This window comes from Pieris rapae, chromosome 2 (assembly GCF_905147795.1).
Source record: "Pieris rapae chromosome 2, ilPieRapa1.1, whole genome shotgun sequence".
In the NCBI taxonomy this organism is placed as follows: Eukaryota; Metazoa; Arthropoda; class Insecta; order Lepidoptera; family Pieridae; genus Pieris; species Pieris rapae.
Window position 1 is genome coordinate 1,596,865 of NC_059510.1, and position 23,771 is coordinate 1,620,635.

The window sequence follows — 23,771 nt, forward strand, 5'->3', positions numbered from 1 at the left end:
ATTATCGGGATGAGAAACCAACATGTAAACTTTTTGTATGATACACGAATAATAAAAAATAACTGAACAAACGAAAATATTTTTAAAAATTAGTAGTTCATAATGACAATACTTTAAAACTGAATATCAAATATCTGAATTAAAAAGCCACTATTATTATTATATGTCAATGTTCATATGACATCTATTAAAAGCAGGCACGCCATAATTTTCACATGACTTGAAGACTAGGCAATGTTGTGATTACCAATTTATTTTATTTATACACAACAAAACACTTATTTCAAACGTATTTTATTCCATAAAGTACGTCTTGCATGATAGAAACATATTTATAAGAATATTCTAAATATAAGTATTTTAATTAATAAACATATATTACCAAAGTAAATTTAGACAAACTTTTTTTTCTTTTGTTTCCATGTTTATTATTCACAACGTGGCGGAAAGGGCCAGTTCTTCTCGTCCGTTATACGCCCTTGATTTAACAGCTGGCAGTAAATATAAAATTTAAGTAGGTAATTCTTTATTGACATTAATAACTTTAAATTATGTTACCTAAAATAATAAATGTTTTTGTATTTGAAGTAATATTAGCGCTAAAATTAACCTTACCCACAGGTATTCTAATCTCGATAATCAAATAAAACTTCAAAATAAATTGATCTTCCATGCTATTATAGCTGGTTAATTTCTGCCCCCACTTTCTATGGTAACATATCTGTCATACACAGTTCTTGAACCTTGGACAAAGCTGTGATAAGCGTGTATACTATCACTAATAACAGCTGTATTGCCACAGTCTGCTGTCTTATAGTGGTGAAACTGTATTAATACGTTTTTTTGATAATACATTTTTTTTGTAAATAATTTATTCTCTAAGGATAACCTAATATTTGATACGTAGTAAAAACATAAACTGATATCATAAAAATGTAAATCAAAAACTAAATATATTATTTTTATAACATACTGACTATTTTCTTTATTTCTACAAATTAAGTATTTAGTTTATTGTTTTATATTGTGTGCGGGCTACTCGATTGTGATTTGTGAGATGCATGGATCTGTATGTGTATGACACATCTTTACAATTACACATATTCGTAAGTATCTGAATGTCCCCCACTGTGTGATGTTTGAGGACAAAAATAAAATAAAATACTGCACCTGAATGTTAATTTAGAAGAGAGATAGAAGAAGAGAAGAAAAAGATTATTAATAATCGAACCTGATTGTATGATCTTATAAGGAATCGTGTTCACGATAGGTATGTATGGTATTTATATCGTGTTGTATCACAAAAAATATATCTGAATAATATAATGAAAGCATAACAATCAATTTTACTTCATACAAAAAAAATGTCCAATTTCCCCACTACAAATGCACACTGTGGCCGCAATATAGGATATGTGGGGTCATTCTTACCAGACACCAGTTTCACTCCACACTCGGTCTGCCTTACACAACTGCGCTTGCGTTCAATTCCGCTCCAAATACCCGCGATTTCTATTATTGTGAGAATTTGTGAGTACATTTTTTAATCAATTTGTTTACAAATAAAATGGTGAACGATCTTTAACCGGATGAACTTTTTAGACATAACATATTACTATTTTCATTAATGAGGTTATCGTTAAAAGGGTACATATTAATTAGGAATTCGAACTATTTTGTGTGTGTGTCAGTTACGACTGGATTTCGCGTCATTTTAGATTAGACCTTTCGATGAGTGAAAATATAACAAAGAACTGATTAACTCAAACATAATACTTTTAGTTCCGTTACATAAATTGAAAGTAATAGATTGGTATTGTTCTAATGTGATTTTTATCGTGCATTGTTAATTTGTTAATACAAATTATATACCATTAAATTCATAATGTACAATTATATTTTATAGAACCATTAGCATCAGTATTTTACCGCGATTTTAAAAACACCTTTTGGCAATGGTCTTTTAAATATTGTAAGTCCAATTTAACACACCTATCAAACGAAATTCTAATTTCTAGCATGATTGGTTGACATTTTTGCTAGTCAAAATTAACTAATGAACATTTTCTTTAATCGTCCTTAACCCATATCAATAATCAGTATATGAAATGTAGTATTTATAGTTTTGTATGACGTATTAATGCCAGTATTAGTTACGGTATTAGAGGTCGTCTTTTGGCCTTTTATCATCATTGACGATACGATGTAATCAATATTAAATGGGTTATCATAACTGTGCATAGATTTAACTTTAACTGAACAGTGTTAGTCAAAAACATTCGAGAAATTCATACCAATTATTAAACTGGAGCGCTGATTGGTTACTATATATTCTTAGATACTTTTTTGTGTTCATATTTGTAATCATAGTTGAAGTCATATTTTGTAAATAGTTTATCTATTGTTATTTGTGCTTTGTATGTGATGTACTGATCAATTTGTTGTTGTATGATGTAAATGTTACCGTACTGATGTAATCTGCAATGGTAGATTATGTTTGAAGTGAAACTTTTTTAGGCGCTGAGGATAATTTTATATTACGGATACGTCGCGAAGATGTGCAGTGTTTTTGTCGAAGAATAACAGAGAAAGGCAGTTAAAAAAAATACACGCTATTGGTTGATGTATTCGTTTAGTAGTTACATATTAGTACATTAGATGGCAATTACAGAATTGAGATGTGACAGCACATAACGTTATGTGCAGTAAACGCAGTTTATTTATTTATTTATATTATCATTATATACAGTATACAGTGTAAACAGTGTGATATACAAATCATATTTTAGTTTATTAAGAAATATTTAAAATCTCTTCTCGTATCGATTACTTTTGTTATGTAAAGATAAATCAAAGTTCAATAAACTTTCCAATCGAATATTTATTAATCAGAATTTTGATAAAAATCGTATGCAAATTTCTAATGAATTATAAACACGAGTAAATGATAAATAATTGAATAGAGATTTTGTGAAAGTGGCCGAGATTTGCAACTCCAAGAGTTGGTATACAATGTATTTAGTATACATATCTATCGGCGTATTTATATGGCGCAGTGACCCATAATGAGGCTTGGCTTCCGATAGGAGAAAATAACCTTGATCTTGCACTGATGACTGCCAAGCTTGGAGCTCGCGCAGGTCTCTCTCCAAACCTCATCTATCCAGCAATATCTGCAGATCATGTACCTACAAATGTTTTGTTAAACTATCTACTATTTTTAAAAACCAAAAACAAAGTGATTTTATCTCACCAGGGATTATAATAAACAGTTTAGATAATGGACTTCCATAACAATCATATATTATGTTTACAGCATACAGGTGAAAATTAATATGAGGAGGGAACCACAGAGCTTACGATCTAGGTTGAGGGAGGAATTTTACACATACTGTGCCTTCTGGATAGCCGTGTCTGCTTTACCGGCACTGGCCCTGTCTTATGTCGGTAAGCCTAGTTAGTCGTTAGCAAAAGATTTTTTCAAGACACTTTTACGTCTGTTTCAATGATAAGGCAAGTAAGAGAACGAAATAAAGTTTCAATTATTTGGAGTAATTCTTTTAATGACCTTACGCTATAGTCAAAGTGATAAATCATTTATTCATGTAGGTAACACAATGTACACTTATGAACGTCAATAAGAAAAGAAATATACATTGCAATTTTTACATTTACTGCCAGTTCTTAAATCAAGGACATAGAACTGAAAAGAAGAACTGGCAAAAAACTCTTTGCCATTTTTTTTAACCACCAAGTTTTTTTTAACACAACGTTTGTAAGGAACTGCAACCATTACACCATTACACCATGTTCCACATGATATCTTAGAAGTAATAGATACTAATAAAATAAAAACAAAGATTTGTTCTCTATTGGTTTGTTTTAAAACTTAAGTGAATTATATTAATGAAAGCTAGTCATTATTTTAATTTTTATTCATGCATCGTGTCAATTTTATTATTATTATCTACAAAGTATACTTCTTTATATACTTATACATACTATCTATCAGTTAATATGTTATGTTAAAATATAGGTTTTTTACGTAATCTTAACTTTGAAGCATGATAAATTCAGTATTAACGATGACAATTGTTCCCTATCTATTCAGCTTCAAGTAAAATAATCATCATTTAAATTATAATCCTCCATTATTTTCGTTAGTAACATGAAAATGAAAAGAACAGTTTTTTAGTCAGTAATTAATAAATTATTAAATGTTGATATCTTTCGATTATGTTAAGGTCGATGATCTGATACAAATGCCTATATTGTGTAAATATGTACTAATTTTGTATCATAAATATGATAATAATCGTTGCTTTCGCAATATAAAGGAATTTTCCAATATTAATTCAAAGAGCAGGAAAATGGTCCCAATATGCCTGCCTGGCCCGAGTACAAAATTCTGGTGGATAAAAAGGCCGGCAACGCAGTCGTTATCTGGCAATTTATGGGCTGCAGTATCATTTCGTTGCGCTAGATCTCAACTCTGATTCCTTAACAGCCTTTGCTCCCAATCTTTAAAATTATTTTATATTGAATTGTATATATCGTTCAATTAACACATTGTATGTTTAAACAATGGATACAAAGTAATAGCAGGAAACCAAAACTTAATATAGCTAATTTTGATCAAGTAAATATGAATGTTTGAAAATATATGTTTATTATTATTTTTTATAAAAAAAAAACATTTTGGATCCGAGTGGGCTGCACCACTGCTATGGCTTTATTTATATATTGCTCCGCGCGGATCCGAGAAACGAGCGTTTAAACAAGCTTTTCTATTCTAGCTGTAAGAATAAGCAACCATTTATGGCTCAAACTACTGTCGAGCCGGTATCCGAGTGTGGAGTTCATTAGAAATGCTACAATTCGTTCTTTACTGGACACAAACAGGAATCAGGGAATCATTAATGTTTTGTTATGTATAAAAGGTATGTACTAATAATAGATGCACATGTAAACCAATTTTAATAAAACGATTGCATATTAAATTACTATCTTTGGTAAGGTCATTTCATTTCTCGAAAATAATATTTTTTTTAAAGTTCACTGCTGCGTTGCGAGTTTGAAAGTAATTGCATTCAAAGCAAATTTGGGAGTTTCAAACTTTTGTAGAGATCCTGAAGCATCATATATACACAAAATTATAGTCGCATTAAAACTTTTAGTTTAAAAGGCCAACGCACTCGCGAGCCCTCAGTATTTGAGTGTTACTTAGCATCAGGTGAGCCTCTTGCCCCCTGTTCTATAAAAACAGATGGACTGTATACTCTTTGTAACCATAGATAATGAGTGTAAAAAAGGCGTTTCTTATTATAAGTTTGACATAAAGATGTTTTTTACAGGCACACTAAATGCAGAGGATATCAAACGGGAACTGACGCAACTTGTAATTGATCGAAGAGATCAAAATGGAGAGCTAGCGTTCCCAAGATTGAGGCAGCTTCTTGTGTCGTACTGGGGCAATTATGCCTGGGATGGAAACGTTCCATTTAGACCAGAAAATCATGTTTTTCTGGCCAACGCTGTTTATAGAGGACGTCCAGTCAGCGACGCAAATATACAAGTAAGAATACCTAGGCACGAATTCCAAAATCTAACTTAATATTTAGTCTTAATTAAGGTTTTTTTTAATATATACATATTTATATATATATATTATATATATTATATTATATATATTATAATATATTATATATTTTTTTTAAATATAATTTGTTTAAGACAGTGTTATACTATTCATTTTATAGTATATACTATTTTGATTCTTTTAAATATATATTTATTTATAAAAACACTCCTGTCTTAACAGCTGACTCTAAAGTGAACAATAACTGAATATAATTTACAGACGAAACAAAAAAAAATCAAACATGAAATTAATTAGGAAAAAGATAATTTCATAATAAAAAATACAAGAAATTAACAAACTACTATAGGCAATAACAAATAATTGAACTTTTGCCAGTTCGCTCACCGGAAAATGAACACCGTTAACTTATGTATTTATTTAACTAAATATACCTAACATATGTGTACATAAATCATAGTGTATTTTGTAATCAAAAAAATCAGATTTTTAAGAAGGTATATTTTTTTAAATGAACGAGTATAATTTTTATGAATATTTTTGTTAAATACCTATTCATAAAAACTATAAAGAGGCTAGAGAAACTAGAAGGCTTGCAAGTGCGTTGCCGGCCGCTAGTTCTACTATTAAAAACTAGACCTAAAACTAAACCTCTTTTTGCACCGCGGTTTAAAAATTTCAGCATATTCGGCCTTATTATTATTCAGATACCTTTCGAACTTTGAATATGGTTGACTAACGGTTAGGCCAAAATACCTACACAAATTAAATGTTTCAGGATTACATAAGCGACGTGATATCAAAATACTTTCCTAGTGATCACCCTCCATGGCAGTATATAATCATCCCGTGTGTGTCCACCGAAACCAAGTATTATATACTAATACGAGTTCACCACTTACTTCTCAGCGGGAAGAAATCTCTAAACATTGGCGACTTTCTTCTCATGGAACAGTTCCCACATCGCTGTCTTGATAGAATTGAATTATGCCATAACAGTCCACTATCAAAATTATTCCCCACACCATCAGCCCTTCCAGAGTTGTGGTCCAAGATTAACGAAAGTTTATCAAATATTTGGAACGAATTTATATGTGAATATGACCCTGTTGAAAGTCCAAGGGCACTTAAAACGCTTCCTGGAGCATTCCATGTAGCTGGATTAGTATTCATATCAACAGCGAGTGCGTTAAGAGAATTTTCAAAGAAGAGGATGCAAGACAGAGAAACGCCTGCAGCAATGACAGCGGCAAAATTTCTTTTAGCCATACAAAGAGAATGTAAGAGACGGAACTTAAACGTACCAAAGGTATGTAAAATGTTTGAATTTTATCCAATTGTATCATTAGAAACATCTTCGTTCTAGCGATTAATATAAGGCAAGTAGCTACCTGTAGCTAAGAAGACCAAAAGGGAAGAGCGTCTTTGGAATATTTATATAGTATATCATTTCAGATTTTAATTTCTCCTCTAGTAACCGTGGATCCACGAAAATGGCCGCGGAGGATGTTTGAAACTGCGTTTACGACGGCAAAAACTATGCTAACACTACCCTTCAAAATTCGAGATGAAATTACCGCTATTAATGAATTAAGAACGATTGGCTTAGTTCGGCAAACTGACACGTTTACTTGGAAGTATGGGGATATCGCTCAATTGCTTGTGAAAGCCACTGGCGAGACATTAAGAGGTATGAAGGAAGCCTACCGAGCACCTTGGAAATTGTGGACTGATACTATTGGTGCTGATGATGGGAAGCGACATCTCTTGCAAACTATTTCGTTGTGTGGGAGGAAGGTAAATCTATTTGCTACTTATTGAAGCCGCATTAATGGGAACTAGAAAGTTTTACTGTTGTAGGAATAACTTTACAGATTTTTTTTAAACTCCAGGTGGCATCATTTTCTCGCCCTGTACCACGTGTTGACATTGACAGGGCTGCCCGTGCTTTGGGCGTGTCTTCCACCGACATCGCACTGTTTGCTGCCACAGAATCTTTGCGTGCTTTCTTTGAAAACGCTCAAAGTGAAACACCTGATTCGATATTAGTCTCAGCTAGAGCAGCCTGTGAGGACTTCCTCTACACTTTTGCTGAAGGCAATGGCAAGAATTATAAGAAATCGCAAACTGGAGGTATGACAAAAAACGTTGACGTCGTAATTTCTATAACGATTGCTGAATTGCAAGTAGAAAAGAAGTAGTATTCAAAACGTTTATAATTAATTCACAATTATAATAACTAAATAATACGAGTTTATCTACAAGAATATCCATAAAAAACAACAAGATGGACAGCTACCCTGTCATGAGACCATCTTGTTGTTCGACGGATATATAATATAATAAATTGGCTATTAACATAAAAAAACGATTCCAGGAATGGTGTGTCTATCTATTCCCGTTGGTTCTACACCGCGTCGTATAGCTTCCGTCGTCGATGAAGCCTGCAGTCGCCAAGTTGCCTTGGCAGGGGCCTGGGCAGCCCAGGCCAGATGTGGAGCCCTAACCAGATCGGTGCCTTCACCTTTAGCAAGACTGACACTTAATGCACTATCCAGACGATACGCTGTTTCATATGCGGAAATAAATGCACCAACTGATGCTCAACGAAGAAAAACATTGTGGGGACAGGAGGTTGATGGCGTTGTGTATTGGAGGCCACCGCAGGCTAACATAAGTAAGTTACCTTGTATTGTATGCGATATATACTTTGGCAAAAAGCGGTACAAGTGTAAAAATAGCTCTTTCAGAATTCTATATCTGATTGATGGGTCTTTTGACTCAAAAAGACTCGAAATAATTTTTAAATTTTCCTTTTGCCTTTACGCATATGCTTTTTAGGACACGACGCCAATGTCTGTATTCTGTATCTGTGTTGATATCATCCTTTCCTGAGCAGGTCAACAAAAATAATTAAAATATTGATTTATATGCGGCAGGGCTTTTAATCCGCTTTCGGCCTAATCAAATATCTCTCCATACCATGCATTTAAAATGTATTAATAAATAAATTAGTTACGTTTATTTGCAAAGAATCTGGTACTTTCAGATTTATTTATTATCTTATAACCGCACAATCAAAAAAAAGAAAGCATTACACGGCAATGATCTATAACGTCTAGGAATGTGATTAAATAGTTTTGTACCCATGGCGTAAATTTTTTTAAATACATCATGGTGCAACATGCAGGCACCCACAGTTATGTTGGATCCCTCGATAGATATAGCCACGTTTCTTTAAGTTTCATATTTCCTCCTTCCTCCAAATTGACTGGTTTCAGGTTTGTCCCTAACCGTGATTCAGTACGCAGATACCGTCCGACTTACTGTTATGGCTGATGCGAGACTTACACCCTTACACACAGTACCTTCCACAAGATGGCCGACAGCTATCGAGCAATTGGTCAACAGGATTGACCAACAAATCGCCAGGATTACCGGACGTCCGATAGAAGTTCCATTAAGTCAGAGAGTACAAGATATTCTAGAAACTGTCCGGGAACCAGTGAGTGAAGACGATTCAGAAACATCAAGACAGTCAGAGACAATCCAAACTCTACCACAAATTACGGAGCCAGAAAGTACAGAAAGAGACGTGTCGCAGATAACAGATACTAGTCAAGTGTTAATTCCGCCTACAATAAGTAACCCAAGACGACATAGTTTTTCAAATAAATAGTAAGGCTAAAAGCAGCTTTAATATGATTTGGTGATGAAATTCAAAGAGAGCTCGAAATATTGTGTTTTTGTGAAATATTATTTGAAGGAGCAGTACTGAGAAATTTACTTATTAAGACTTAAATAATTTTTTTTTTCAAATAATAAACATATTTTTAACGTTTGCTATTTTTTGCTATTTTTGCCATAATTTTCCCAGAGTTTGAGTTTGTCATTTCTCTGTAATTCTGTCTTTCCTCTGTAATTAGCTGGATATAACTCACCACAGTGAATACACTTCGAATTCGCGTGGCTTTATTACATGTTTACACTACATGTTGTTTTCTTACATGTATAAATGTTTGCGTAGACAAGTTTTTTTCGAAATCCTGGTTGTGTGTGTTTTTACTCAGAATAATTTTTGGAAATATTTTATATAAATTTGACAATGTAATTATGTTATCTTCCCTGGTGCTTTAGAGTCTTTTAAGGTTGTAATAGCTTCGCTTCACTTTGAAGAATATATAATGTGACTAATAAATAAAAACTTTATAATTTTTATATTTCGGATATAGAAGAGCTTTCTTTTGGGATAATTTTGAGTTTATGAAATGTGATTTTGAAGATATTATTATTTTTTATTGCCTTACTTTAACAATTTTAATATCTAGTGACATCTAGCGTTCTACAAATTTGATTTAAATAGTCATAAGGTGTAGATAAATGAAAACTGCAGTTTCTAAATATTTATTTAATTTTATACCAGTTGATAACATTTTTATACGTTTTTTTTTAATTATTACCAGTTCTTATCAGTTATCACATATTCGTACCAAAAATAATTACGGACATATCAAAGAATATGAAAGACGTATATCACTGTCATATCCGAAAATTAGTTTAATAAATGATTAGGAATTAACGTTTAAATTAGACTTATTTTGAACCCGGGTACCATCACCCGTCCTTTGAGCCCTGCCCTCTATTACAGATTCCGACGCAGTTTTTAGATCGTACGCCCATCCAATCTTAGCAAACAATTCGATAATCCAAGTACTCGGATTAAAAAACAAACTCCCCAATTCTGCAGACCTATAATCCCAGGGGAATGCATGATGAAAGTTATGGAATCCTTCCCCCATTATGACATAATTGAGTGATCTGTTATCAGCGGGTAGTATGTGCTTGTCATATGGCCTAGTTCCTACAAAATGTGCATAACTATTAACCAAAAATACTTGGTGGAGAGATGCAACGAATCTAAGAAAAGTTAGATGCCACGCCATGTTTAGTGTCTCGTTCCAGAAGTACATAGGTATCAAAGTTGGTATTACAAAACATATACTACCAATGAAGGGTACGGTCCACCTGCAAACAAAATTTTACTTAAGTACTAAATTTTCGTTTTGTTTTAGTTCTACGATAATTTTGTGTCAGACAATAGCCAATATATCGTATCACTTTAACAAAATGAAAGGAAGTTAAGATCATTGAAAAGAGAACTGTGCATTATATTTCAAAAGTATAACCAGCCCTCTTGGCCAAAACCCTCTGTCTTCTTTGCCGATGAGTAGGGATGCCAACAGCTTCGAATTTAATGACGTGGAATAAATGATACCATGATGATCTTATGTTTCAAATAAACGTATTTCATTAACAGAACTGATGTCTTACTTGTGTTGAAACCTCAAAATTGGGTTTGCTTTAACGTCCCTTAAGTCTATAAACTTTCCGCGTCTTTTTACTTCCGGGTGCTTCTTGACGAGCAACCATCCTATGTGTGAAAAGAAAAGCCCTCTAGCGGCATTGTGTGGATCTGCATCTGTATCGGTATACCTGTCAAAAAACCACTTGATAATACTTAGGGTAAAATTCAGTATCAAAGTATTTAACGTTTACAACCTACGGCTGTCAGTGCTGTCTCGACACTGAACACATTGAATGCCTACACTATGCAAACAATGCAAACAAAGTAATAACCGGAAACCAAAACTTATCATTGCGAATTTAGATTGAGTAAATATGAATGTTTGATATGTATGTTATATGTATATTATTTTTATTAAAAAAATACATTTTTCAGATCCGAGTGGTCGGCATACAGCAGATTGGGTGGCAATGGTTTAAAAAAATGAACAGGCCGCTTGCACGGATCCGAGTGGGTGGCACCGCTAATATTACCCCGCTCCACTCGAATCCGAGAAAAGAGCACTTAATGTGTTATTCTTGGTCTGAATATTTTAGAAACACGTTTAACAAACATATTGTTTGGCAGCAAAAAATCTATGGGATCTTGCTTTCTGCTAGTCGTTTATGTGTGTTATTTTGATATAACTTACTTGTGATGTAATCGGTGGTCTCTGATCCAATTCAAAGCACTAAACTGGAATGTCAAAGAAGCCAGGAATACCATTAAAATTTGCAAGGGAAGTTTCGCCTTAAGTGCATTGTGGCACCAGAGACGATGAAGTCCGAAGTATACACCAATGGATGCGAAAAAAAATACAACGCAGTCTGTAAAAGAAATATACTATGTCTTATAATGCTTCATGAAATTCGGTACATGCCTTTACCTAATAAAAGTTACATGAAAAAGAGTAATACCAATATTAAAAAGTACCTAATATTAATTATTTTAGTAACAATCCAAGTTCGACGTTTTAATATGGTTCTTTTGATTATTTATTCTATATTTATGGTTTGACTCCGAAATGAGGCAAAAACTTTTTAAACAATACCTAGGTAGCACTAAAAATTTTTAGATAATAAAAAAAAGGCTTAATGTAGAAAGTTGCTAATACTTTTATTGTATTTCAAAGTATTCTCCATTCCTCTCTAGACATCGTCTTTAATGCAATATACTACATTAGGTTACCACAGAGTTCTAAAATTGAAATTCAAAAAAGTTTACATTAGAAATGTTTCTAACTGGCCAGTTCTAAACATTTTCGGTGATACTCACGTACTAACGGCACGAACGCATCTTTAAAAAAATATGTATATTATTTAAAAACGAATTATGAAACTAATCTGAATGTTCAGTCTATTTGAGCGCTAGCAAACTACGTAGTAAAATAATACATACGAAAAATAATTGTAGACCATGCTGGACCAGCAGTCAAAGCGAGGTAGAGTCCATACAAAGCCGCAAGGTGAAAATATCCAAATACTGCTACACGTCCATATATTATCTCATATTTCCACGGCCTGGCCTGCGGACCCACCAATTTCTCCAATTTTGATTCTTCCGCATCCATACATTCGACTTCGATGACATCATTGCTTGTATTAGGTGCCATAAGTCTAAAACAGAGATTTAAAAATCAAATTATAATAAAAAAAGTCTTAAAATAATTTTAAAAACACAGTAAAAAAACTTATATGGAAAATTTCCTATTATTTTCTATTTTGTGTAACCTTAATGGCTTAAATAAAACTATATTCTAAATTAAACTTTACCTCTAGTAAAGCCTTCTGTTCGATATAAAAAAACAACCTTTTAGAAGTCAACTAACAACGTTCCATAACCAAAGACATTAAAAACTTCGTATATTTTGTACTTCAAAGTTATTATATAGACGTACTTACAGTTTATTTATTTTATCCGGTATTGATGGACTAACTAAGCCCGCGACTGCGCTATGAAATTCATAGTCTTTCTCGTGGTCTCAGCTTTCCTTGAGTAGGAGTCTTAAGGCAAGATTTTGAAACGAGGCTTATGAATGCGAAAACTCGTGCGTCTAAATCCAATTACATATTATTTATTTTGATATATATATATATATATATATTTGTCCGAACCAAATAATTAATCCACAATATTGGGTTCAGACGTTATACAGGCATAAATGAATCCAACTCATTCGACCTCAAAAATCAAATGCCAAACCCAATAACCTATCTCAATCCATTTTTGACAATCTGTAAGTATCGATAACAAATCGACGGATTGTAATAGCCATCAGTCGATACAAGCTATCCATGGTAGGTCGGATCGGTATTTGGATAGACCATTGTATGAAAATAACAGTTCAACTGTGCCAATATCCTATCTTAAGATTTTAACTTACACCAGATTGAAAAAAAGCTATTTGATTTGTTGTAAACATAGCTATGCATATTTTAATATTATTTGTACGGTTTTATATACTTTATTTGGTTTATATTGATTATCTAATATGAGTGTAAAGAGCGAAGAGATTGTATTCTATCGTCCCCAAAAATGGATTGTCTTCGTAGGGTTTGGTAATAACCTAGCAGCTAGGAGATCGATCGACTGTCACGCTCTTCGATCGATCTCAGGTCTTAGATGCTCAAAAATAAACTTATAATATGATACTTGCATGAAAAGCATTTTAAGTCCTTATAATTTTAGTTTAAAAGTAGTAATTAATAGTAATAGGTAATTTTAGTTGAATAGTTTTTTAAAATAGTAATAGAAAATCAAGATAGTGGTCACCGCAGGGATCGAATTCGGTCGCCAATTTTCAGGTACCTAATGCAGGGTCCGACACTTTTACGTCTAACCTGACCTTATGCCGTGTTCAGACGACACCCGTCCGTACACGTATTTACGACACTAGCCGAAGCGAGGGTCGTGTGAGTCGCCAGGCGAGCGCGTGGCGTGTGAGGTTGGACTTGAATAAATACAATTTTGAGATCTATTAATGTGGTATACTCAAATTTGTTTGAAAAAAAATTGAAAGCATGCTAGAAGCGGGTGCTGAAGAGCGGGGCGTGCGCTTAGCGGCCGCTAAACACGGCCATATAAGCTGTCCAAATGATTGCTTAGTTTTGGAAATGTATTTAAAAGTCAAAGGAAATAATATAATATGCAACAGACAGACAGTAATTCGTTCCTACCTGCATATTTTAAAGTCAACATTATTTTAGAAAACATGTGTTATTTGATTATCCTGCGCATTTGTGTAAATTGTTGAAGACTTAATTATAAAATTTAGTTAGGTAGCTAGGAAAACTTAATTTACATAAAATCATCATCATATTCAGATTCTAAATCTTACTAAAATTAAGGTCTCGTGTTGATCAAATCTTTGAAAAAAAAAGTGTTAGTTTCAAATGTATAAAAAACGCAGTCCGCACGCACCTACTTAATGTAAACTTTAGAAACTATTTATACTATATGTGATTAGACTAAATCTGAAACTCTCTTTGTTGAGATTACTCATTACAATATACACAAAAGTGTATAATTATTTGTGTGGCTTGTTGTAATGTAAACATGTGAATAATTATTTCTTTTGAATAAAGAAGAAATATTTATATACATTTACATATAAAAATTTGATTCATTAAATTAAAAACTTTATGGTAATAATTGAGATGAAGAATGCTCGATAAAGAAATGGAGCTAATTGGAGGAGGCCTATTCTATACAAGAGCTACTTGGAAAAAATATGCATTTATTTTAAGTGTGCGTTTATTTGTAAGTTAGTTTTCTTAGTATTAATCAGGCCTAATTATTTTTATTATATTGTTTTTGACAAGTCAAAAATATTACCTTTTTATTACGTCATCAATAATTCGGAATAAATTTAAGGAACTAAATATTTTTACATTATCCGGTCAATATATTCTTGAAGCCTTGTTGTATGTACAAAAAAACTTAAACAATTTTAAAACAAATTGTGACTTTCACCAGTGCGACCAACCAGGCTCCAGAAGATAGAGAACCACTCCTTATATGGAAATTGTATTCGTTTTTACAACAAACTCCCAAGCGAAATTAGAGAACTATCACTAAATAAATTCATAGCCCTTGTCATAGTCAATTAATTAATAAAGCCTTTTATAAATGTGACGAATACTTAAATGATCCTAATCCTTGGAATTGATTTGCTCCATTTCAAAGAATTTGTATTAAAAACTTGGCGATTGAAAAGAGTTGCAGAAAGTTTCTTGCCAGTTCTTCTTACCCGCTCTACGCCCTTGACTTGCGAACTGGTTGTAAATGTAAATTTACAATTAATTTAATTTGTTTTTTTACTTTCATACGTGTACATGTTTACCTATATGAATAAAGATATTTTTGAGTTTTGAGTTATTGAATAGTGATATCAAATTATCGCTTCATAGTGTCAGACTGAAGTAGGTACATTAAATAAAACTGCAGTTTTAACTATATATTTTATTTTTATACGTTACTATTGCAAATCAGTTATCATAGAAAATAACAAAATCACAATTAAGTTCATAATCTCATACATTCTAAAATTTATAGATATGTATGTTGATACAAAAAGCCTTAACCAACGACATAAATCTTTCATATGCATAAATTAGTTCAATGAATGATTAGGAATTAACGTTTAAATCAGACTTTTGAACCCGGGTACCATCACCCGTTCTTTGAACCCTGCCCTCTATTACAGATTCCGACGCAGTTTTTAGATCGTACGCCCATCCAATCTTAGCAAATAATTCGATAAACCAAGTAGTCGGATTAAAAAACAAAGTCCCCAATTCTGCAGACCTATAATCCCAGGGGAATGCATGATGAAAGTTATGGAATCCTTCCCCCATTATTATATAATTGAGTGATCTGTTATCAATGGGTAGTATACGCTTGTCATATGGCTTAGTTCCCACGAAATGTGCATAACTATTACCTAGAAGTGTTTGGTGGAGCGATACAACGTATCTGAGAATACTCAGATGCCACGCCATGTTTAGTCCCTCGTTCCAGAAGTAGATGGGTATCAAAGTTGGTAATATAAAACATATACTGCCAATGAAGGGTACGGCCCACCTGAAAATAATATTGGTCAACGTACTGTATTTTTTTTACTAATCAAGAAAGAGAAAGAAATCAAATTTGACGTTTTCTGATGTTATACAGATAGAAGTCTGCAACAAATTTTGCGTATGACTTTCACCTCTCACTTGTCATTGTACATTCGAAGTTCTAAGGAAAAACAGCTACTTCGCCGCCTCTTAACCAGCGACCCATCTTTCCACCCAGCAACCTCTGGGACCTCAGCACGCTTGTATAAGTGAAAAAATGAAATTAAAAAAAAAAATTGTCCTTCCCTCGTCCCTTTAAACGTTTTGACAGTCCCACAGAACCACCACACAGAACACCTTTCGAAGCCTCCAAGGCTTCGAAAGGTATGCTAGTATTTTTGTGCTCAAAAATAAATAATAATTAAAAAATATAAATTTGAAATGCATGGTCATTGGTTGGCAGAACGGCAGTGTTGTAGAAAACCCTGCAAACGACTGCAGAATAGTCTGCCACCATCGTCACGCTGAGTTTTATATATGAGCTTCAAAACTGGCGAGAAAAAAGCTTTTTTTGCTCATGCTCATGTTTGCCTCTTTGACTGTTGTTTATGATGCTTATAAAAAACACAAATGAGGCAGACATCCAGGCCACCATATTCCATTTGAATTTTTTGAATGTTATTACTTTTTTTTTTACATTAGGAAGTTTTTTATTAATTTTTAATTAATTTAGATAAAATACTCGCTGTTCATCAGATTCGCGACTTCAATGAATTGTAATGGTTAAAGTCCGTTTTCAGGGGTATTCAAGTAAAATTTTGTTATAAATTGGAATGACCCAATTACAGCTACGAGGGTTTGTCGTATTCATCTGAACTTTAATTCATGTCACGAAAACTTTATAACGAGAAATTCATATATACTATAATATTTTAAAAGTATAATCATGTCTTACTTCTTTTGAAACCTCAAAACTGGATTTGCGTTGACATCTCTCATATCAGTAAACTTTCCGCGTCTTTTTACTTCCGGATGCCTCCTGACGAGTAACCACCCTATGTGTGAAAAGAAAAGCCCTCTAGCAGCATTGTGTGGATCTGCATCTGTATCGGTATACCTGCCAAAATACCACTTGAATACTTAATAAAATTCAGACTTAGCGCTAAGTATGCCTAATCTTGCCCTGAATATTTTACAAACAAGTTTAACAAATACATTGTTTGGCAGCAAAAAATCTGACCGATTTTGTTTTCTGTCTGTAGTGTATTTACATCAACCAATAAGTAATTATATAATTTACCTGTGATGTAGTCGGTGATCTCTGACCCAATGTAAAGCACTATACTCGAATGTTAAAGAAGTGCAAATGATCAGTATAATTTGCAAGGGAAGTTTTGCCTTAAATGAATTGTGTGTCCAGAGACGATGAAGTCCAGCGGATACACCGAAGCCGGAGATAAAAAATATAACGCAATCTGTAAAAATAACAACATATATTTGTATAGGTCCTTTAAATCATACTGTTACTGAAACAGTAATATTGGTATTTATTTATTAACGCTGTGATACATTATTAGTAATATAATCACAAACCAGGAAGGTAGCTTGTCGGTTTTTGCATATCACATCCACAGCTTGCTAATTCTCAAAAGAACACTTTCTTATGGAGCGGACTGTGGAAAACTTCCAGTCATCAAAGTGATGCTGATAAATTTTGCAATTTCGATAATTTTTTCGTAACAAAAGTTTTTTACGATTCTCATAGACTTCAGATCGAGACATGCCTGGATGGCCAGAATATAATATATGATGATGATGGTAATAAATATTACCTATGTTCAACAGGGCATTGATATGCAGAACGAACAGGGTGGGCGAGAGAACACAACCTTGCGGAACGCCTGCATTGATCGGTCTAAGATTGGAAGCACTCTCCGCCAACTAAGGTTTTAATGCTACGGCCTACAAGAAATTTAGCCAGCCATCGGCATAAGACATCGGGCAAACCGTACGACGGTAGTTTCGACAGAAGTGCCATATGGCAAAATCTATCGAAGGCTTTAGCTATATCCAATGTCACTCCGTTACTTTCAACAACTTCAGCCCGTCTTGAGTCAGATAGGCAAGAAGCACAAGCCAGCATAGGCGAGAAGAGTGACTATGGCAAAAGCCATACAATCACTAATTATCTGGTGATAAGAACCTTTTCATCAATAAGTACGCCACGCCCACTTATTTTCGGCTATGTTGCTATGTTGTTCGGCCATTTGAATGTGCGGTAAGAGCGGACTTTTTTTAGCCGAAATTAACGAATAATAGCTAAATATTATTTGGAAGTTTTATAGATCGTTTTTTGACTGAAACACATTATGTGTGAGGCTATCTTAAAACGTAATCTGAAAACTATTCAATTATTTTAAACTTTTGAGCGTTAATTGAAATAAAATAATACGTACGAAAAATAATTGTAGACCATGCTGGACCAGCAGTCAAAGCGAGGTAGAGTCCATACAAAGCCGCAAGGTGAAAATATACAATACCAACTACATTTCTATATAATATCTCATATTTCCACGGCCCAGCCTGCGGAGCCACCAATTTCTCCAATTTTGATTCTTCCGACTCTACCACGTCGATATCGATGAGATCTTTGCTAGTATTGGGTGCCATAATTCTAAAACAAAGATTTAAAAATCAAATTAAAGCTAAAATAAAAGAAGTTTTAGCTTCTTAATATGTAATATACCTTATTATTTTCTATTAGTAATATAAACGTATTGCATTGCATCAGTTTTGTTTTAATTAAACTTTATTATCAACCAAATTTTACATTAAAAAAAACAAACAGTTCAGTACCTTAATTAACTCGAAGTGTTTGTACGTTTTGTCCTACAAGTGAATTATATATACAAAAGTTTTATTTGTTTATTTTTATTTGGTTTGGGTATAGAATAATAAACTAGATAAGCCCGCGACTTGCGTAGTTTTGCGTCTCACACTAGAAAATCTCAACTCTGTAGTGCATGCATCAGCAAACTGATTAGTAGTTATAGTAGAGCCAATTTAATAATAGACATCATAACATCTGTTATTGAAGTGTGTAGAACTGATTCTATAGAGAGCTACAGAGAAGTACATAAGTTAAGTTGGGAATAAAAGACAGATATTTAAAATGACCAGTGTTTAGTGTACGGTAATCCAAAGGACGGTAAGATTTTTTTTTTAATCTTGATGTATTCTTCATAGGATTCTTTAAAAATCGGTGCCTCTAAGAGGTATAGCTATTTTTTTTATATTTGCCTAAGATATTATATATATTTTTATTGTATCGTCTGTGTCCAAATTCATACAATTTATTTCACACTTATCCAAATTTTAAGTTAATTTAATTGAATATTGAATTAAAATCCTATGTAATCTTTGATAGATCTGAAAGTACACTATTAGTTTTTAATTAAATTTTTCTTCAATCAAAAAACTTAGTTCTGATTTAGTCGCTTAGTAGTTAATTTTCAATTAAGACACCCATTGACTAACCTGACTTGATTATAAGCTATGTAAATTTTTACTTAGTTTCAATAGACAGACACATCGTACCATTTCTCATTTGAACAACTAATTATAATTCGTTTCTACCTGATATTTTAACGTCAACAAAATTTTAGAAATCACGTGTTGTTTAAAAGCATTTGCATTAATTAGAGTAAATAAAATTATAAAACCGGAAAGGTATATTGAATAAAACTAATATTATTATCGGTGCATGGTGATGGACAAGGCTCATGTTGATCTGTTCATATTTTAAATTATACCCAAAACTTAGTCGAAAGATTAGTTTATAATTTAAATCTTATCGGTAGTTTCAACCGTGAACGCACATAGTATCACGATACGCGACATGCACAAAAGCTGACGCGTCTTATATATATCAGTTTTTCCTCCAACATTGATTTTGTGCCCTTTCAAAAAAGGACTTCTGAGTAAATCACAATTCTGCCAATGTTGCGTTCTAAGTCTTAACAGGGTGAAGATAGATTTAATGGATTGAATTTAATCTAAGCAGTTACCCAAAACAAAAATGGCTTCACATAAAATAAACAACACACACAGATATATAATAATACATACAAGAGGTTAACATTATACTACAAGTTGTGGAGGGGAGAATCTTATTTATAAGTTTAATTTATTAACAGAAATAAATTTAAAAATAAAATTTTAAAAATTGTAAAAAACCGTAAAATTTTGAGGATAGAGCTCTATGGGAGGGAAAGAAGGGAGTTAAGTTTTTGTAAGTCAAACATATATCATGACGCCATCGTCCGCTATTAATTGCATCGACGTCCATCTACTAAAAACCATAGCATATTCAGAATGGGTGGAATTGAAATTAAATTTAATTGGTCCTTTGGTCATTTAATTGATTTAAACAAAAATGGTAAGTAAAGCAAGTAGAAATTTACAGTTTGTCAGAGAACACAAGAACAGGATGACGATTTGAATTAATTAATTTTGTAACAGGTTTAGTAGTTGTAAGGTGGGTGGACCATGGAAGGCCATGCTCCTTTGAAGGCCAAGTATTAAAAAATCATAGTTACAGTCATGTGAAGACAAATTCCTTCCATTCCCACAAAGCTCCATCAACGGACATAGACGCAGCGGCGACTCGCTCGTGTTGCTATTTTTTTTGTGGGGTCCCTAGCTTCGTAGACTTCGGTCATCAACGTTAAAATTGTAATTCGCGAGCTCAGCAAAAGTTAAGTTTTTTATATAAATATCCCATTATTATCATATTTTTTTACTGTAAATTGTCAAATACAGATTTTTTTATAGTACTAAAGAAATAAATAATAAGTTTACCTCGATTTCAATTAAAATATCGGTAGTGTTCCTATGAAAGCCGGTGGTTCCTTATAAGGCCAATCAAAAATTTGACCTGAGAATTTAGTTGACCTTGCTAGGGCACATGGGTCTCAATAGGAAGGATTATTCAACTATTCAACTTATACTGAATAGAAATTTCTTTCAAAGTTAGTATGTTACAGATAGATTATATTATAGATATCTTTTATTGAAAAACGAATTGGTAACTCATTTGTTATCGAAATAATCGTCTTTACCTACTATAATTTTTATGAATAAGTTCTTAGTTATATGATAATGGTCAGGGCATGTTCGTTGAGTTTATTAAAGAAGATTATAATATGTTAAGCATTATATTTTTCGTTTAAATGAAAGAGCTTTTTATCTAGTTTTAGTAAAAGCGGATATTTTGATTATAACAATTCTAGTTTTAAGTTGAACGGCTGATTTATAATATTGGCCTTGTATGGAGCCCTGTTTCTTGCAAGGCCGTTTGGAAGAGCTTTATAAAAGTTATGTTTAAGAAATAGTGATTACGCCTACAATAAAAAAAGTAATTTATATATTCCACAATAAAACAAAGTGTTAATTAATAATTTGTTTCTTTCATTTATCTAGTACATTAATTAATAAAAACTGTATATTCGTTACGGTGGCCTTCCATGGTCCACCCATATATAAAATAATAATTGACATTTTAGTAAGGTATTACGTAAACTTCTTCGTACTTTATTTTCAAAATTTTTTTTAAAGAACAAACAGGCTTACTTATTGTTGAGTGATATCGCCGCCCAGCGATACTCAGCTGCAGGTCCTAACAAATCCTGAACACCCAGGGTAACTGCTGTAGAAGATGCAGAGACTCCAAATCTCTACGCAACGCCAAAGGATCAAGCCTCTAGGAAATCATGGTGACGATTTGAAACAGTTCCTGTTTTATCGGTAGATCATGAACACCTAATTTATGTAAATGTGTTTGAAGTCGATTTAATATTTCTAAATTAATTCATCATCATCACGTTATGGACAAATATTTGTGGAGTGAGTCTAGAGCCTCTGTTATTCTAAAATTTGTTTATTTATTATAATTTACACATTACTTACATAGTCATTAGCTATGTTGAGTTAAGTGCTATGTTGAGCCAGAATGTTCGCGAGAATATTATAGTGAGGGGGCTGACATATAAACCTGTGGGATATATGACCATGGATATTATGACCACGGTGAAACAGAAATATATTATTACCACTTTTTATTTGTTTTTAAACGGTCGAATTAACTTTTATGATTATTTGGGAGATTTGCAATCTAAAGTAAATCTATCTATTGTTATTGCTTTCTATTTCAGGAAAGTATAATGAGGTAAACAATAGGTATGTATATCATTGTGTGTAAATACATCCAAGGGTTTTTAATAAGTTTTGTAAAAAATCTCAAAAATTAAAGAGGCAAGCAATGTAAAGGTTATTATTTTAGAAAATGTATAATGAGAATCTTGCTAAACCTTCATACATAAAATATAGTTCTTTCAAACAATTTTAACTGGAAAACGACTGATACAATTTTCATGGTGTTTGATTTATTGTTATGGAGACAATTCGTTCCGAACATCAGGTGAGCCTCCTGCCCGTTTGTCCCCCTGTTCTATTTTTGTTTGTTTACACTACATAGACACACTAAATGTAGAGGATGTAAAATGCGGACTAAAGCTGTTGACTGTCTGATGCTGGAATTTGTCGAAGAAATTATGCTGTATCTGGTGTAAAGTATCGTATTGCGTTTTTATTTTATTAATAAAAAATCACCTATTTTCTAACAAAGTGGTTCATTTTGATTTATTTATTCTAAAAACACTAACTAAAAACTCTCCTAGAAGGTGAATAAATAGTTTGATTGGTTATCAATGGCGTAACTTTTTTGGAAGTGAAACTTCTTTAGGAGCATGAGGGTAAAAAATTTACGGAACGTCACAAAGATGTGCAGCGTTTTTGTTGAACCGATCGACCGATTGAGAGACAGTGAGAAAGGGAAATCGATAAAATATACACGCTTTTACTTCATATTATATTCGTTTAGTAGTTACATATCTAATATGGAAACTTAACATGGAAATTCTGTCGCATAGCGTGTTGTGCAGTAAACGCAGATTTTTTTTATTCATGTTATCATTTAGGCACGTATACAGTGTGTAAACAGTGTGAATATAGACACAAATATCCTTGTATTTCTATATCATATACTGGTAAATGATCATCTTCTTTGTAAATTAAGTATCTTAGCAATAATTAATTTACAAAGAAGTTTCACTTCTCACATGTGTACTTTGTACGCACACACTTTTTTTTAAATACAACGTGGTGCAACATGCACAGCTGTGTTTAATTTCTCAGATACAGCCACATTTCTTTAAGTTTCATAATATTTCGTCCTCAATTGAATTGACTGGTTTCAGGTTTATCCCTAACCGTGATTCAGTACGCAGATACAGTCCGACTTACTATTATGCCTGATGCGAGACTTACGCCCTTACACACAGTACCTTCCACAAGATGGCCGACAGCTATCGAGCAATTGGTCAACAGGATTTACCAACAAATCGCCAGGATTACCGGACGGCCGATAGAAGTTCCATTAAGTCAGAGAGTACAAGATATTCTAGAAACTGTCCGGGAACCAGAGAGTGAAGACGATTCAGAAACATCAAGGCTGGCAGAGACAATACGAACTCTACCATCGATTACGAAGCCAGAGAGTATAGAAAGAGATGAGTCGCAGTGATTAGATTCATACGCCAAGACGACATAGACATTACAAATAAACAGTGACACTCAATGCAGCTTTAATAAGATTTAGTTATGAAATTCAAAGAGAGCTACGAAATATTGTTTTTGTGAAATATTATTTGAA

At 33.0% G+C, this 23,771-nt stretch overlaps 3 protein-coding genes across 6 annotated transcripts; 1 reads left to right on the forward strand and 2 right to left on the reverse strand.

The window, feature by feature from the left end:
* The first annotated feature begins 1,446 nt into the window (after nt 1-1,446).
* On the forward strand, nt 1,447-23,712 carry LOC110995611. Of its 2 annotated transcripts, XM_022262862.2 has the most exons (9): nt 1,447-1,530; nt 3,317-3,447; nt 4,797-4,940; nt 5,355-5,575; nt 6,378-6,908; nt 7,055-7,396; nt 7,492-7,732; nt 7,977-8,276; nt 8,881-9,440. In XM_022262862.2, the coding sequence occupies exons 2-9, from the start codon at nt 3,336-3,338 to the stop codon at nt 9,276-9,278; spliced, it is 2,289 nt and encodes a 762-aa protein (XP_022118554.2). In that variant the 5' UTR covers nt 1,447-1,530; nt 3,317-3,335; the 3' UTR covers nt 9,279-9,440. The 2 variants fall into 2 exon arrangements, with proteins under 2 accessions (XP_022118554.2, XP_045489605.1); XM_045633649.1 differs by lacking the exons at nt 1,447-1,530; nt 8,881-9,440 and adding an exon at nt 23,317-23,712.
* LOC110995612 (acyl-CoA Delta(11) desaturase) lies at nt 10,092-12,811 on the reverse strand. Of its 2 annotated transcripts, XM_022262864.2 has the most exons (5): nt 12,716-12,811; nt 12,342-12,559; nt 11,596-11,770; nt 10,931-11,092; nt 10,092-10,624 (listed from the first exon to the last, which is right to left on the reverse strand). In XM_022262864.2, the coding sequence occupies exons 2-5, from the start codon at nt 12,553-12,555 to the stop codon at nt 10,168-10,170; spliced, it is 1,008 nt and encodes a 335-aa protein (XP_022118556.2). In that variant the 5' UTR covers nt 12,556-12,559; nt 12,716-12,811; the 3' UTR covers nt 10,092-10,167. The 2 variants fall into 2 exon arrangements, with proteins under 2 accessions (XP_022118556.2, XP_045489614.1); XM_045633658.1 differs by lacking the exons at nt 12,342-12,559; nt 12,716-12,811 and having other exon boundaries at nt 11,596-11,853.
* Nucleotides 15,422-18,926, reverse strand: LOC110995613 (acyl-CoA Delta(11) desaturase-like). Of its 2 annotated transcripts, none has more exons than XM_045633669.1 (5): nt 18,857-18,926; nt 18,457-18,674; nt 17,301-17,475; nt 16,956-17,117; nt 15,422-16,025 (listed from the first exon to the last, which is right to left on the reverse strand). In XM_045633669.1, exons 2-5 carry the CDS (start codon nt 18,668-18,670, stop codon nt 15,572-15,574), a joined length of 1,005 nt encoding a protein of 334 aa, XP_045489625.1. In that variant the 5' UTR covers nt 18,671-18,674; nt 18,857-18,926; the 3' UTR covers nt 15,422-15,571. The 2 variants fall into 2 exon arrangements, with proteins under 2 accessions (XP_045489625.1, XP_045489623.1); XM_045633667.1 differs by lacking the exon at nt 18,857-18,926 and adding an exon at nt 18,747-18,808.
* Nucleotides 23,713-23,771: the final 59 nt, after the last annotated feature.